Genomic DNA, 16,882 nt, shown 5'->3' with positions numbered 1-16,882 from the left:
GGCCCGGGTACCCCCTTCTAGCAGCAAAAAATAAAGTAAATGTATGAGACATTATCTAAAGTACATGAGAAATTCCTTGAAAGGGCCTTTTGGGCCCCCTTCTGTTAAAAATCCTGGCTACGCCGCTGTACTCGTCATCATAAGTAACTCATTATAAGTACTTTAAAATTTTCAATGAAAACTCACAGAAGAGTCTACAGAAATTACATCATGAATTGGCTTTTTTTTTCAGATAGGTATTATTATATGATACCTGCGAAACCCCTCAACTCCCCCCTCAACTAATTCTGAATACGCGCCTGCTAAACGTTTACGTTCAAGTTATGATTACCAGAGATAAAACGCAAAACAACGAACACGCGTGTTCCTAAGTCGAGATTAGGAAACTAATTGGCTGACTCACTCGTGCGTTCTTGCTCATTTAATTTTTCAATCTGCCTGACGACATATAAATTAATAAACACTAGCTAAATTGAGTAGACTAAGTCTAGATATTTATATGGTCTGTCACCACACACAAAAGTCGCCATCTTGGATTTCTCCGACAATCTCGCCATTTCCGGAGATGGTGATCGGAAAATTCCGACTGTGAGGTTCGGTATGACCGCTGGGAGTCCGCGGACTCGACCACAATCTACGTCCGTGGGAAATTGTTTCCCAAATAACTCACACGTAATTCCATCACTTGGCAATCACGCATGCGTAAGTCTACTCGGCCCCAGGCCCCATAAACAAGTTCGCGGAAAAGAGGGGGGGGGGAGGTCTATTATAAGCTCTCTCCAGATATAAGCCCTAAGGATGTTTTTCGGCATTTTACGGTACACGATATTTTGGTAAATTAGTTTTGAAATTACGTTCCACGATCAGTGCAAACCTCGATATAAGGATATGACAAGAGTCCTGCAAATTGCATCTTATTTTCCTTTTTACATTTACAGTACAAGAAATTGATATCGTTAGAACATCGCTGCATCAAGTATCGCAATACGAGGATCGACTGCAATTCTGTATAATCTACGTTTACGCTAGCGAACAAGTTAATAACGGAAATATAAGTCGATTTCTGGAATTTTTATATTACCTGAAATTAGACGTTTCGACTGAAACCATCAGTCACTTAGTCACGTAACGACCGAGCGTCACGTGACAACCCTCGAGGAAATCGACATATATTTCCCTTATTAACAAAGTATCTGGATTAGTAGTTTTTATTGCAGCAATATAACAAGGGGCGCTAATTCTAGCCTGCGTAGCAAGCGTTTTTGTGTAGTTTCAGCAGGAATAGAGAGCGAGCGAAGAGTATGGCCGCGCGAAAAATGGGGCGTCGTGCGGCCATGCGCGGTTTAGTTCTTTATTTCCGTTGAAACTCCACAGAAACGCTTGCTACGCAGGCTACGCTGATTCGAGAGTCAAGTAAGAAACAGTTTTAGGGTTGACAGTATCATTTGTTAAATAATAGAGAATGGGCAGTTATTCTGCCGTTGTTGGGTATTTACGGTATTTCGACGGGATGTTTGTTAGGGCTGACTGCACGCGCTGACTAAAAACAACAAAACGCACAAATCCTATGTGTTTTCCAGTAACTATCAGAAAAAGACAAAAGACCAGGTACAGACCCTTTTATGAGAGTGACAGGAACGTTTTTATTATCTAGGTAATCATACCCTGGGAACTAGGAGAGGCTCCGGGCTTCGCGGCGACAACGATTTGTGCGAAGCTGCCAGGGTAAGGTAATCGAGGTAACAAAAATTAAATAAAAGCATCATTTTAATTAAAACATTATTTCTGGCAAAGGCTATCATTTAATAACTGTACAAAATGAATTTTCGAGTCTAAAATCTACGGTCTATTCCAGTTTGTACATAATTTTAAAAATCGAATTTTTCATTTCTGTGAACGGTACGAAGGAAATGCTCTATATGACATCATACAAAATAAGGGTCAAAATGACAATTTTCCATTTGTATGTATTTGTTGTGGGGAAAGGAATCATTTGCTCCACTCATGCTATATACTAGCACCGCGCAAAGTTACAGCTGTCGATATTGCATACTAACCCCCTCTAAAATAAGGAGAGCACGTAAAAACATATTCCCATAGAGACTATGGAGAACACCCTTCTGAGGGATGGTATATAAGCATTACATTGAGATATATCAGTTCATTTGTACTGAGTGTGGTCACTGAGAGATGGTATATAAACATTGCATTGGGAGATATCAGTTCATTTATGCTGAGTGTGGTCGTTAAGGGATGGTATATTAACATTGCATTGAGACATATTAGTACTATCAGTTCATATGTGCTGAGTGTGGTCATTTATGAATCGTGGAATCAGCCACGTAAGTGAACTTGTCAAACACTTGCTCTTCATCCTCGGCGATCTTCTCGAGATGATGCCCTGAGCACATAAATATGGATACATTACTTTTTCTATATTTAAGATGATTGCCTGAACTTAATTTAACAATAAAATTAAGACATCAACCTCTATTCAATGCCCTTGGCACGCGAGTGTAAATATTGAGACATTGCTTTTAATTCTGACTCCGGCTCAGAAAGACCTAGGAGTGGTGGTCGCCAGGGATCTCAAGTGATCCGAGCAGTCCTCTATTGCCGTTTCCAAGGGATACCAAATGCTGGGGTTCCTACGACGAAACGGTTTACGTGACTTCGATACAGATGCTAGAAGATCTCTTTATCTGTCAAGTTAGACAAACAGTTGGATACGCGAGCGAGGTGTGGGCACCTCAAGCAATTACGGACATGAGATCAGTGGAGGCTCTGCAACGCCGTGCGACAAAAGTGAACTCACATACCAGGAACGCTTAGAACAGGCAAATTTGCTACCCCTCTCCTACTGGCATGAAATTATCTTGTTTTAATGTATAAATGCCTAAATGATCACTATAATATTCCGTTTTCGCATTACTTTAAACCATTGCCATCACTAAGATCGTCCCGCCACAGGAGCAGCCTTGATATAGCCACCCCCCTCTGTAAAACAAAGCTTTTTCAAAATTCATTTTTCAATCGAATTCCAAAGGTGTGGAATACACTCCCTGTAGATATACGCACTACGTCATCACTACCCTCTTTTAAAAACTAACAGTCAGATATAGCCAGGCGCTACAAACTACTTTTAATGCCGAAAATGCAGTTACATGGAAATCAGTTTGTCCTAAGTGCTGCCGCGCTAGAATTATTCTTTCGCAACCATCCTGTTGCTATTAGCAATTTAGAGTAGGGCTTTTTTAAATTACTTTTTCTTCATGTTTACCTTCATTTTGTTGTTGTCGTTATTGCCAATTATATTTTCTTTTATTGTAAAGGGTTACACTTGAGTTGGAGCCGTGCTCTGTTGTGTCAACCTTACCGCTATTTCAATATGTGTAATAGTGGTAGAAGTCTTATAAATAAATAAATAAATTCGACATCATGACCTGAGCACACAAATAAAATTAGGACATTACTCCCAACTAAAGTACACTGTACAATTAATTACTTTAGGAATCTTACCTTCAGGCGGAGTTAATTGAACAGGCTCACTAGTAAAATCTTCATCGAAATAGGAGACATCAGTTGCAGACTTGATGACTGGTTTGAATGGCGGCTTGATCTAAACATGACAAAGATATGAGACCTCTAAACCAATCATTGCAACCACTCCAATCATAACTACTCCCTCTCCACCAATTATCAGTTATCTGACTGTAAGGCATGGGGGATGCTGCAAGGAATCCACATGACCCCCATGTGAACCCCATGCACCGTCACACCTGCCAATAGGTGGACTCTGACGTTAAATGGGTAGTGAGTTAGGGAAGACATCAAAATACCCTCCCCACCCATCACCATACCCTATCCACCCATCACCATACCCTCCCTACCCATCACCATACCCTCCCCACCCATCACCATAACCTCCCTACCCATCACCATACCCTTCCCACCCATCACCATACCCTCCCCACCCATCACCATACCCTCCCCACCCATCACCATACCCTCCCCACCCATCACCATACCCTCCCCACCCATCACCATACCTCCCTATCCATCACCATACCCTCTCCACTCATCACCATACCCTCCCCACCCATCACCATACCCTCCTCACCCATCACCATACCCTCCCCACCCATCACCATACCCTCCCCACCAATCACCATACCCTCTCCACCCATCAGCATACCCTCTCCACCCATCACCATACCCTCCCCACCCATCACCATACCCTCCCCACCCATCACCATACCCTCCCCACCAATCACCATAGCCTCCCCACCCATCACCATAGCCTCCCCACCCATCACCATAGCCTCCCCACCTATCACCATACCCTCTTCACCCATCACCATACCCTCTCCACCCATCACCACACTCTCCCCACCCATCACCACACCCTCCCCACCCATCACCACACTCTCCCCACCCATCACCATACCCTCTCCACCCATCACCACACCCTCTCCACCCATCACCATTCCCTCCCCACCCATCACCATACCCTCTCCACCCATCACCATACCCTCTCCACCCATCACCATACCCTCTCCACCAATCACCATACCCTATCCACCAGTCCTATTACCCTCCCCACCCATCACCATACCCTCACCCACCCATCACCATTCCCTCCCTACCCATCACCACACCCTCCCCACCCATCACCATTCCCTCCCTACCCATCACCATTCCCTCCCAACCCATCACCATACCCTCTCAACCCATCACCATACCCTCTCCACCAATCACCATACCCTCTCAACCCATCACCATACCCTCTCCACCAATCACCATACCCTATCCACCCATCCTATTACCCTCCCCACCCATCACCATACCCTCTCTACCCATCACCATACCCTCCTCACCCATCACCATACCCTCTCCACCCATCACCATACCACCCTTCCCACCCATCACCATACCACCCTTCCCACCCATCACCATTCCCTCTCCACCCATCACCACACCCTGCCCACCCATCACCATACCCTCTCCACCCATCATTGTACCCTCCCCACCCATCACTGTACCCTATCCACCCATCACCATACCCTCCCTACCCATCACCATACCCTCCCCACCCATCACCACACCCTCTCCACCCATCACCATACCCTCACCACCCATCACCATACCCTCCCCACCCATCAGCATACCCTCCCCACCCATCACCATACCCTACCAACCTATCAACATACCCTCCCACCAACACCACACCCTCTCCACCCATCACCATACCTTCCCACCCATCACCATACCCTTCCACCCATCACCATTCCCTCTACAGCCATCACCATACCCTCTCACCCATCACCACACCCTCCCCACCCATCACCATACCCTCTCCACCCATCACCACACCCTCCCCACCCATCACCATACCCTCCCCGCCCATCACCATACTCTCTCTACCCATCACCATACCCTCCCACCCATCACTACACCCTCTCCATCCATCCTATCACCCTCCCCACCCATCACCACACCCTCTCCATCCATCCTATCACCCTCTCCACCCATCACCATACCCTCCCCACCCATCACTACACCCTCCCCACCCATCACCACACCCTCTCCATCCATCCTATCACCCTCCCCACCCATCACCACACCCTCTCCATCCATCCTATCACCCTCTCCACCCATCACCATACCCTCCCCACCCATCACTACACCCTCCCCACCCATCACCATACCCTCCCCACCCATCACCATACCCTCTCACCCATCAACATACCCTCCCCACCCATCACCATACCCTATCCACCCATCACCACACCCTCCCCACCCATCACCATACCCTCTCCACCCATCACCACACCCTCCCCACCCATCACCATACCCTCTCCACCCATCACCACACCCTCCCCACCCATCACCATACCCTCTCCACCCATCACCACACCCTCCCCACCCATCACCACACCCCCCCACCCATCACCACACCCTCTCCACCCATCCTATTATCCTCCGCACCCATCACCACATCCTCTCCATCCATCCTACCACCCTCCCCACCTATCACCACACCCTATCCAGCCATCACCATACCCTCTCCATCCATCACCACACCCTCTCCATCCACACCACACCCTCTCCAAAGCCACATACTATTCACTAAACCTACACTCATGACCATATCAATAGCCAAAACCTATCCATGAGTGTCTCACCCGTTTATGGTACACATCATCCCAATTCACAGAATCAAAGAATGGATGCTGCATCACTTGTTTGGCATCTTCTGCCCCACCTCCAAGTCTAAACAAAAATGGAAAACCAGACATCAGTGATTGACAACCAGACACCATATTTTTTTGGATTGTCCTTTGTTTATCAAACTTTTTCTATACAATATCAAATAGTCTGCACTTTTCACAAAGCATGGATTTTAAAATTTTAGGCAGCCTTGAAAACTAGAGACCAAAAACTCAAAACTATATTTCCTAACTATATCACAGAGCCTAATTCTGGATAAGCCTTTAACAGCGGCGTAGCCAGGATTTTTAACAGCCCAAAACGCTCTTACAAGGCATTTTCTCCTGTATTTTAGATAATGTCTCATACATTTACTGTATTTTTGGCTGCTAAAAGGGGGGTCCAGGCCCCCTGGGCCACCCCCTGGCTACACCCCTGTTTAAGTTAATGTTAAAGTTGAATGATTTGGATAGAATTATCTGAAAACCTTACCTCTCTTGCACCTTACCTCTTATGAGGGTCCTTACAAAGAAGACCAGTTAAAACACTCTTCGATTTCTCTGTTATTCTGGTAGGAAATTTTACCTCCTCCTGTTAACAGTAACAGAAAAAATAAAAGTTTAAAATAGAGAGCCTTAAGTATTTAGTTACAGAAACTACTGACATCTAAACAATCAAAATGCATAAACAAAAAAAGTTTATACTTTATACCACTAAAATGAGTTCGAAGAGAACTTCATGGTCCTTGTTGTAGAAGGGTAAGCGTCCACAAATCATCTCATACATAACCACGCCTAAACCCCACCAGTCCACACTGCGGCCATAATCATTATCCTCTAGCACCTTGAAATAAGAAATATAACATAATATAAGAATAGACCACACCCAGATTCGTTCTCCCCTCAAGAGAGATAAGCATACCTCTGGTGCTAAGTATTCTGGTGTACCACAGAATGTCTTGGTTGTCGCACCATAAGAGATCTCCTCTTTGCATAAACCAAAATCTGTGATCTTGATATGGCCTTCTGAGTCTAAGAGCAGGTTTTCAAGCTGGAAAGAGGATATAAAAATAAAAATTAAATTTTTTGTCAGCTGGACTTGACTTTATCCCAGACTAGTTATGAAATTCAGCTTATCACGCATACCTTGAGGTCTCTGTAAACAATCTTGTTGTCATGGAGGTATTTCAATGCCAGAATAATTTCACAGCTGTAGAAACGTGCACGGTCCTCCGAGAAAACACGCTCTTTGGACAAGTGGAAGAACAGCTAAGACAAAACAGCAATCAATACAGATCAGACGAAACAGCAATCATTACATCATTAACTGATATTTGTATTTATTGTACCCACTATTTCAATTCTGGTTGGCTAAGAGTGTTCATTTTGAGAATTATGCGATCTGAGGGTCTTCAATTCAATTCTGCCTGCACAATGCATCTTTGGCCTAAGTTGCTAAGATTTTATTGTGGTGAGAAGTGGTGGTTTGCTGCAAAATAGAGGACGGGTGCTGCTCGCTTCCTGTCCTTGAATTTTGTTATTCAAGAAAATTTGTTTTACTGAATCGATGTATAATAAAACCATAATTTAATTTGGTTTTAGTGATATCTGTATTAAACAACGTCTTGCCAAGTAGGATCAGCCTTGACATTGATTATTCCAAATATCACTTCATCCAATAATAAGCAATCATTCCAGACAAGCAATAAGAACCAACACTTATTACAAGCAATATAAGATCCAGTGCTAAAAAAAATTGCTGATACATGCACAAAAGTGAACACAGGCTTTTCGAAAACAAGATGTCAAAATGGTCTTGAGTTTTACCATCAGGCTTACCTCTCCTCCGTTTACATACTCCATGACAAAAATCAAAAGGTCTGGAGTTTGAAAGGAATATCGTAATTCCTATAAGAGAGAAAAGTAAAATTTAGATTTACTATAAATTATTATGCATTTAAATTTAGATTTTTAACAATGTCATTTCTTTTTAATATTTTCTTTATATTTAGATAGACAATTAGCAGGCTTACAGTTAGGAAAGGATGCTTAGTGGTCTGAAGAACTCTGTTTTCAGTAAGTGTGTGGACAACCTCATCCTGTAAACATGAGATAGGAAATAAAAAAGCATTAGATAATCAAGCAGTGAATAAACACTTTTCCTCCAGCAAAGTCAACAATTTGGAATGAGCCTTGTGTGTGAGTGGGGTAGTGGGATGGGATGAATTGTGGGGCAGTGGGAGACACGGTATGTGGGAAGTGGTCTGCTGGATAAGGTGCGTGGAATGGGCGTGGTTATGATATATCTGCAGTGGCATATGGTGTGTTGGGAAAACATGTAGGATGATGTATGTGGGGTGGGATGTGTAGCAGTATGGGTGTGTAGGAGAAGTATGTGGGTGGTGTAGTTTGTGCAGTGGTATATGTTGTCTAGGGTGTGTAGGGGTGTGGGGCGGGTTATGTGAAGTGGGGTGTGCGTTGAGGGTGTGTAGTAGAAGTGTATAGGGTGCACAGGGGGTGGGTTGGACAGGGCATATGGGGTGGGGTGTTTGGTGGCATGGGGTATATAGGGGAAAGTGGGCTGGACAGGGCATATGGGGTGGGGTGTTTGGTGGCATGGGGTATATAGGGGAAAGTGGGCTGGACAGGGCATATGGGGTGGGGTGTTTGGTGGCATGGGGTATATAGTGGAAAGTGGGTTGGACACGCATATGGGGTGGGGTGTTTGGTGGCATGGGGTATATAGTGGAAAGTGGGTTGGACAGGCATTTGGGGTGGGGTGTTTGGTGGCCTGGGGTATATAGTGGAAAGTGGGTTGGACAGGGCATATGGGGTGTTTGGTGGCATGGGGTATATAGTGGAAAGCGGGTTGGGCAGGGCATATGGGGTGGGGTGTTTGGTGGCATGGGGTATATAGTGGAAAGCGGGTTGGGCAGGGCATATGGGGTGGGGTGTTTGGTGGCATGGGGTATATAGTGGAAAGCGGGTTGGGCAGGGCATATGGGGTGGGGTGTTTGGTGGCATGGGGTATATAGGGGAAAGTGGGTTGGACAGGGCATATGAGGTGGGGTGTTTGGTGGCATGGAGATATAGTGGAAAGTGGGTTGGACAGGACATATGGGGTGTTTGGTGGCATGGGGTATATAGTGGAAAGCGGGTTGGACAGGGCATATGGGGTGGGGTGTTTGGTGGCATGGGGTATATAGTGGAAAGTGGGTTGGACACGCATATGGGGTGGGGTGTTTGGTGGCATGGGGTATATAGTGGAAAGTGGGTTGGACAGGCATTTGGGGTGGGGTGTTTGGTGGCATGTGGTATATAGGGGAAAGTGGGTTGGACAGGCATTTGGGGTGGGGGGTTTTGGTGGCATGGGGTATATAGGGGAAAGTGGGCTGGACAGGGCATATGGGGTGGGGTGTTTGGTGGCATGGGGTATATAGGGGAAAGTGGGCTGGACAGGGCATATGGGGTGGGGTGTTTGGTGGCATGGGGTATATAGTGGAAAGTGGGTTGGACACGCATATGGGGTGGGGTGTTTGGTGGCATGGGGTATATAGTGGAAAGTGGGTTGGACACGCATATGGGGTGGGGTGTTTGGTGGCATGGGGTATATAGTGGAAAGTGGGTTGGACAGGCATTTGGGGTGGGGTGTTTGGTGGCCTGGGGTATATAGTGGAAAGTGGGTTGGACAGGGCATATGGGGTGTTTGGTGGCATGGGGTATATAGTGGAAAGCGGGTTGGGCAGGGCATATGGGGTGGGGTGTTTGGTGGCATGGGGTATATAGTGGAAAGCGGGTTGGGCAGGGCATATGGGGTGGGGTGTTTGGTGGCATGGGGTATATAGTGGAAAGCGGGTTGGGCAGGGCATATGGGGTGGGGTATTTGGTGGCATGGGGTATATAGGGGAAAGTGGGTTGGACAGGGCATATGAGGTGGGGTGTTTGGTGGCATGGAGATATAGTGGAAAGTGGGTTGGACAGGACATATGGGGTGTTTGGTGGCATGGGGTATATAGTGGAAAGCGGGTTGGACAGGGCATATGGGGTGGGGTGTTTGGTGGCATGGGGTATATAGTGGAAAGTGGGTTGGACACGCATATGGGGTGGGGTGTTTGGTGGCATGGGGTATATAGTGGAAAGTGGGTTGGACAGGCATTTGGGGTGGGGTGTTTGGTGGCATGTGGTATATAGGGGAAAGTGGGTTGGACAGGCATTTGGGGTGGGGGGTTTTGGTGGCATGGGGTATATAGGGGAAAGTGGGCTGGACAGGGCATATGGGGTGGGGTGTTTGGTGGCATGGGGTATATAGGGGAAAGTGGGCTGGACAGGGCATATGGGGTGGGGTGTTTGGTGGCATGGGGTATATAGTGGAAAGTGGGTTGGACACGCATATGGGGTGGGGTGTTTGGTGGCATGGGGTATATAGTGGAAAGTGGGTTGGACAGGCATTTGGGGTGGGGTGTTTGGTGGCATGGGGTATATAGTGGAAAGCGGGTTGGACAGGGCATATGGGGTGGGGTGTTTGGTGGCATGGGGTATATAGGGGAAAGTGGGCTGGACAGGGCATATGGGGTGGGGTGTTTGGTGGCATGGGGTATATAGGGGAAAGTGGGCTGGACAGGGCATATGGGGTGGGGTGTTTGGTGGCATGGGGTATATAGTGGAAAGTGGGTTGGACACGCATATGGGGTGGGGTGTTTGGTGGCATGGGGTATATAGTGGAAAGTGGGTTGGACAGGCATTTGGGGTGGGGTGTTTGGTGGCATGGGGTATATAGTGGAAAGCGGGTTGGGCAGGGCATATGGGGTGGGGTGTTTGGTGGCATGGGGTATATAGAGGAAAGTGGGTTGGACAGGGCATATGGGGTGGGGGGTTTTGGTGGCATGGGGTATATAGTGGAAAGCGGGTTGGACAGGGCATATGGGGTGGGGTGTTTGGTGGCATGGGGTATATAGTGGAAAGTGGGTTGGACAGGCATTTGGGGTGGGGGGTTTTGGTGGCATGGGGTATATAGGGGAAAGTGGGTTGGACAGGGCATATGGGGTGTTTGGTGGCCTGGGGTATATAGTGGAAAGCGGGTTGGACAGGGCATATGGGGTGGGGTGTTTGGTGGCATGGGGTACATAGTGGAAAGTGGGTTGGACAGGCATTTGGGGTGGGGGGTTTTGGTATGCATGGTGTGGTATGTGCAATGGCATTGTGTGTGTAGGTAAAGTGTGTGTGCTGGGTGGCAGTGTATAGATGGGTGGCATTGTATATTCAGTGGCATGGGATGAGTGGGGGAGATGGTGTGGGACAGGGTACGATGGGTGGGATATGTCGGGTGGTGGCATTTGAGGGGGGGGGGTATAATATGATATGTCAGTTAATATGGTGTGTGAGGGGAAGGGGGTGTTGGTAGGTGTAGTGGGGCCTTTGTGAAACTGCGATTGCGACAGGTTGTATTGTATTGTATTATGTTTGGGAATTCTTTACCTTAGCAATAATAACTTGCTTTTTTAAGATTTTCAGTGCACATATTTCCCCAGTCTTCTTCATACGAGACATCATTACCTGAAATTAAAAGATAAATACACAATAGGCAAAATAATTAAAATAGAATTTATTAGAACTTCAAAATACCCATAAGGGAGTGTTCATTACCCCACCAAGGGGGGGGGGGGGGAGATTTTTTACTAAAGACACCTTCAAATTTCAGAGCCCACTTTCATTGTAAACGTTTTTTGGTGCCCCCCCTTTTCAGAACACCAAAATTTTCAGAGCCCCCCCCCCCCCCCGTTACGACCTAAATAAACAAAAAAGTCTTTAATTCTTTCGGTTTCGACCCTCATACTTTCATAATTTGTTTTGCATGTAAAATGGTGCTGGGTTTTTGTTTTATTTCTCAAAAGTCAAACTGTCCGTCCCAAAGGACGCCTGTCAAGGAGTATACAATTATACCATTTCCATTGAGGTGGATAGTGGTGAAATATCTACCAAGAGCTGAAGCCATTATCCGCCTAAATGGAAATGGTATCATTGTTTTAGTATATAAAACGAGATTTAGAGCAATTTTCTTTTCGGAAACACTTGCAAATTGGCTGTTACAACCGCCATTTTGCTTCATTTCTGGGTCTGGGACTCGGCTGAACACAGGAAACCTGATAAGAATGCCTGAGACTAGGTTGAACACAGGAAACCCGATAAGAATGCCTGAGACTAGGCTGAACACATGAAACCCGATAAGAATGCCTGAGACTAGGTTGAACACAGGAAACCCGATAAGAATGCCTGAGACTAGGTTGAACACAGGAAACCCGATAAGAATGCCTGGGACTAGGCTGAACACAGGAAACCCGATAAGAACCCCCAATGTATAAAACATTTGTAACATATATCATTTTGTGGATTTGCAGGCTGCACCACTTTTTAGAAGTTTATTTCTATTTGTTCCTGTTAACTGATAATAATTACTTGATATTCTGTTGAATATAATAATTACTTGATATTCTGTTGAAATTTTTATCTTAACATTAAGACAAACAAAATGTAAACAAGACAAAACATATCATTTGTTATCAAGTCTGAATCTAAAAAGATGAACAATCCAATATATGTTGAATGGAATGGAAACTTAGACTGTACTACCTTTCCAAATGTCCCTTTTCCTAGGACTCGCAGCATGGAGAAGTCATCAAGAGTCTAAAGAAAAAAGGGTTTTAATAGGTAAAAAGAGTAAGCAATGGGTTACAATGCAGTAACAAAAAGTCTTTATAAAAGATAATTCTACTTGTGCTGGGTTACTCTCTGGCAAGATGCCACATTAAACTTTGTCACTCCAAAGAAAAAAAAAAGAAAATGTTTTTCTTCAAAATCAACTTCTTTTAGAATTTGCAAGCCATTCTATCCTATGCTGGGCATGATTCACTCCTTACCAATTTACTTTCAGCAGATTCAGAGGCCTTGTTTTGGTCAGCCCTGCCTTCCTGATTTGCATTAAACTGTTCCTTGCACTGCTCTGCAACTTGCTGAATGGCATTAATCCATTCTTCTCTGTAACAAACCAAACAAAGTTTATCTACACTTCAAAGGAGATCAGTGCAGATTTGAATTTCACTGCAAACAGTTTCAAATGATATTACAGAAGGATGTAGAATACAAAAAAGTATAACAAAACAAGCAACATTGAGTTGTTAAGAGGGTCAACCCTGAGGGGTACTTTCAATGGGAAGCTCACTGTAAATTACCCTCAGAGATACGTTCTGTATGGGTCTATGTCATTGAAATGTCAGCAAAACAACCGAGAGGCATGCACACAATGCTCCCAAGTGCTCATTCAAGTCCGTGACAGACTAACCTCTCCTCTGGCGTATCCACATGAAATGTTCTTTGTACAAACGTTGTCCACTGAATAATTCTATAAAAAAAAACAATCAAGATTCAGCAACATAAATGCACATTTTATACATTATAAAAAAAGTGATTTCATTGAGTCCAAACCTATGTATAAAACTGTGAAAATAAGGTACTCAATTTGAGGGGGGGGATAAACATTGAGCATACCGCAAAAAGAAGGTATTTGGCTTTGGCTTTTCAGTTTTCAGAACTTCTGCACCTGCAATCATAATTAATCATTGTTACAAAAGATCATGAACTTTAAATACTGTTATATGTGAGATTACGTGTGCTGTGAGTCACACATTTACTAACCCACAACAGTGAAGTTGTTCAAAGGCTCTAGTTCTTTGTTCTTGGGGACTTCTTTGTAACCAATAAAACTGCCATCACTCCAAAGCTGGAAAAACCTTGGCCTCCAGTTTTTAATATATTCCCCTAGAATCGCACAAGATACATATTGTAATTATGGAATATTACTGAGAAAACACAATTGATCATTTCACTAAAATTCACATAAATATTTTTGCCTAATAAACTAATTCCTTAAATTTTGTTCAGGCGTTTTCATGGTTCCTTAGACCTGAAAATGTTTTTTTGGGTCTAGGGCAAAAGGACAAAAAACTGTTATGAGATTGGAGGAGTTTGCCCGCTCTCCTTGTCAATGTTTTCCTAAGGCTCCCATGATGCAATGTTGGCGTGGAAAGGGGTCGAAAATGGCAACTAGCTTGACTTGGAGATTTCTATCTGTGACTTAATATGCGTCCCTTGTCTATTTATTTGTAGTTTGAGCATTTGTTTTACGAACCAGTCATAAATCAAGGTTGATATTTTGACAACCAAGTCATTTGTACTACAGTGCATAGGGGTGCTTTTGAAGATCATTTTTATCTTTAGTAAGCATTTATGACATTAGAGTTGGGCCTATATATTATAGGACTCCAAGGGGCTTATAGGAATGAATAGGAGTTAATAAAAACAAAATGTTCACCTCTTTTTTGTAGCCAGCCAACTTTGATGAGAGTTGCTCCTTGTGCAGGGCTGGTTGATGACATCCTGATAAACAAATGACGTCATTAACCTAGCAATCAATCAAATGTTTGGTAATCAAATACAATTCAACTTTAATCATTCAATAAATAGTTTTAGATCAAACTACTGAACAAAATCGAATCTTTAATCAATCAGAAGTTTCAATCTATGATTATTACTGTATTACCCCCTGCTTCAAATGAGTGCACTGCTTCAAGCACCCCCTTGGAAACTTTAAAAAATCCTCAATATCAGATTTTATTAATTCAAGAAAATGCATGTCTTGAGCAGTCCAAACAAACTATCAATATTCAAAGGTTATATATGGACTTTAGAACATTGATTCCTTTTGTCTGGCTGGCATAACTGATATTCCTGGACATGCTTGACGATGGTACATACAATTGCTATTCTGCTGTCTTAATTTTGCAATAGCTAGAGCACACTTCCAACATAGTGATGATTGTCATTTAAAACATAAACTGAAAACCACATCAGTAGTTTACACAGAAACAAAAGGATACATTTTAAAGCAATGAAATTAGGAAAAGACACTTGATCTTCTATTATCAAAAAGTCTTTGATTGCCAAAACATGCCAAGAATAAAGTATTTAATTAACTAACAACACTCTATGGATAGTAAAGGCCCACTGATATGAAATACCTCATTCAAAATTAAGTTCAATAATGAATAAAAACAGAAAAATGCTGCATCTGGCAAGTGAGTTTAAAATCAAATTCACACGTAGCGTGGAGTAACCTTGGTTTTCCTTCCAATCGAAACTTGACAGTATGAAAATGCGAACATCTTCTAATAGCGATTTTAGAAGAGGAAAGGCGATAAGATCTTCCTTTACAAATACTTATACTTATCTCTGATATCTTAGACACGGGTTAGTTTTATTTGTTCGTTGGAATTTCCACCTAAAGAAAAGTTAGTAGTGCTTAAGTAACTTAAAATGCGCAAGAACAACATTCTTCCTGAGTACGGAAGTGCTGGCCTGAAACGAAAGCGAGCGAATAAAATGGTCTCTTGATACATCTAGCATCATCTACTTGATAGTAAAACAAGTTTAGGATAAACTCGGGAAGGATATTTTGGCCCATAAGAAGGGTGTCAAGGCTCCGAGGGTGCAAAGTGATGAATTTCTATTGACAATTTGCATGCAAAGAAAATGCTATCTACAAGCAAGAGAACAATAACTTTGAACAACAATAAAATCGCTCTACTTTCAAGTAAAGACCTTTTAAGTTAAGCCCCTACCACTTTAATGCAACGACAGTAGGTTTTTGGCAAGACAATTTAAGGCAGGAAAGGTTTTCAAAGCAGGAAGAAGGGTAAAGGATGGGAAGGATGATGATCAAAGATTCCAATGCATACGTCTCATAATCTACTGGGGCGGAAACGACCTCATAACACTCGCATATAATGTTTAGATTGACAGCTTACCTGTATTACTAGGACCAGGCAGAGTTTAAAGAGATCCCGGAGGCTTGTTCAGCCGATAACGAACACTAAAATCACTTCAAGTTTTGCAGACGTACGTAAAGACCTTTCTGCGGATAAACCACTACTAGGTACCAGTTTTCCCGACCGTGTGGCCAAGGTACTTCCTGTGTTTGACATACTTGCACTTTGCAGTATTTGCACAGAATCCGCAAATATAGACATAGAAGAAATTATAACAGAATGTAGTTTACCGTAGAAGGATGGGGGCTAATCAACTTCCTTAATAACATACCAAAATTTCCAAGAATCTTTTGTGGGTCATCTACAGTTAGGCTGGGTATTCCTAGTTCCAGGCCTGTTTTTTGCTAATATCTCCCAAACAGAAATAGCTGTGATCACCAAACTTATGGCAGCTACAACATTGATGTCGGTCCGGTGATTATTTCATAGTATGTTGGCAACCCATTTAAGGAGTCTTAATGCTCAGTTTACAATTTTTGCGTTATAGCAAAAATGGGGAATACACAACGACAATAGAGAAAGCTTTTAATGGTATATTTATAATCGGCATGAAATTCCCCACATCATTCTGTCTTAAAACGTGTCCAGCGTCACGTGATCGTGAGAACCGTTGCCATGGAAACATTGTTTCGTTTGTATTTAAGCTAATACTGTAGGTGGACAGCTTTAAAAGGCAGTGCGATAAGAAGACTAGTATAAGGATTGAAAATATGCATTTACCTTTGAAATCCATTTAGCTTCTGTATTCCCCATTTTCCATTTAAAGTATAAATCAAACAATTACGCTCGAGCCAC

General features: G+C 43.8%; 1 protein-coding gene across 1 annotated transcript; it reads right to left on the bottom strand.

Moving 5' to 3' along the window:
* Nucleotides 1-1,609: 1,609 nt before the first annotated feature.
* Nucleotides 1,610-16,222, bottom strand: LOC5496319 (RAC-gamma serine/threonine-protein kinase). Its single transcript, XM_048723261.1, has 17 exons — nucleotides 16,067-16,222; nucleotides 14,575-14,639; nucleotides 13,899-14,021; nucleotides 13,752-13,803; nucleotides 13,546-13,605; nucleotides 13,124-13,241; nucleotides 12,837-12,890; nucleotides 11,685-11,762; nucleotides 8,243-8,308; nucleotides 8,049-8,117; nucleotides 7,356-7,478; nucleotides 7,132-7,260; nucleotides 6,922-7,053; nucleotides 6,719-6,801; nucleotides 6,186-6,273; nucleotides 3,520-3,619; nucleotides 1,610-2,401 (listed from the first exon to the last, which is right to left on the bottom strand). The coding sequence occupies exons 2-17, from the start codon at nucleotides 14,636-14,638 to the stop codon at nucleotides 2,316-2,318; spliced, it is 1,425 nt and encodes a 474-aa protein (XP_048579218.1). The 5' UTR covers nucleotide 14,639; nucleotides 16,067-16,222; the 3' UTR covers nucleotides 1,610-2,315.
* Between the last annotated feature and the right edge of the window lie 660 nt (nucleotides 16,223-16,882).

This window comes from Nematostella vectensis, chromosome 2, assembly GCF_932526225.1.
Source record: "Nematostella vectensis chromosome 2, jaNemVect1.1, whole genome shotgun sequence".
In the NCBI taxonomy this organism is placed as follows: domain Eukaryota; kingdom Metazoa; phylum Cnidaria; class Anthozoa; order Actiniaria; family Edwardsiidae; genus Nematostella; species Nematostella vectensis.
This window is presented reverse-complemented; position numbering and strand designations above follow the sequence as displayed.

What these genes read in the sequence shown, in the direction of transcription:
- LOC5496319 (XM_048723261.1), bottom strand. Translation starts at nt 14,638, where the DNA reads ATGTCATCAACCAGCCCTGCACAAGGAGCAACTCTCATCAAAGTTGGC. An exon ending in AATCTGCTGAAAGTAAATTG is followed by an intron (nt 12,891 to 13,123) that starts GTAAGGAGTGAA and finishes TTTTTTCTTTAG; the next exon opens with ACTCTTGATGACTTCTCCAT. An exon ending in CTAAGCATCCTTTCCTAACT is followed by an intron (nt 8,118 to 8,242) that starts GTAAGCCTGCTA and finishes TCTCTCTTATAG; the next exon opens with GAATTACGATATTCCTTTCA.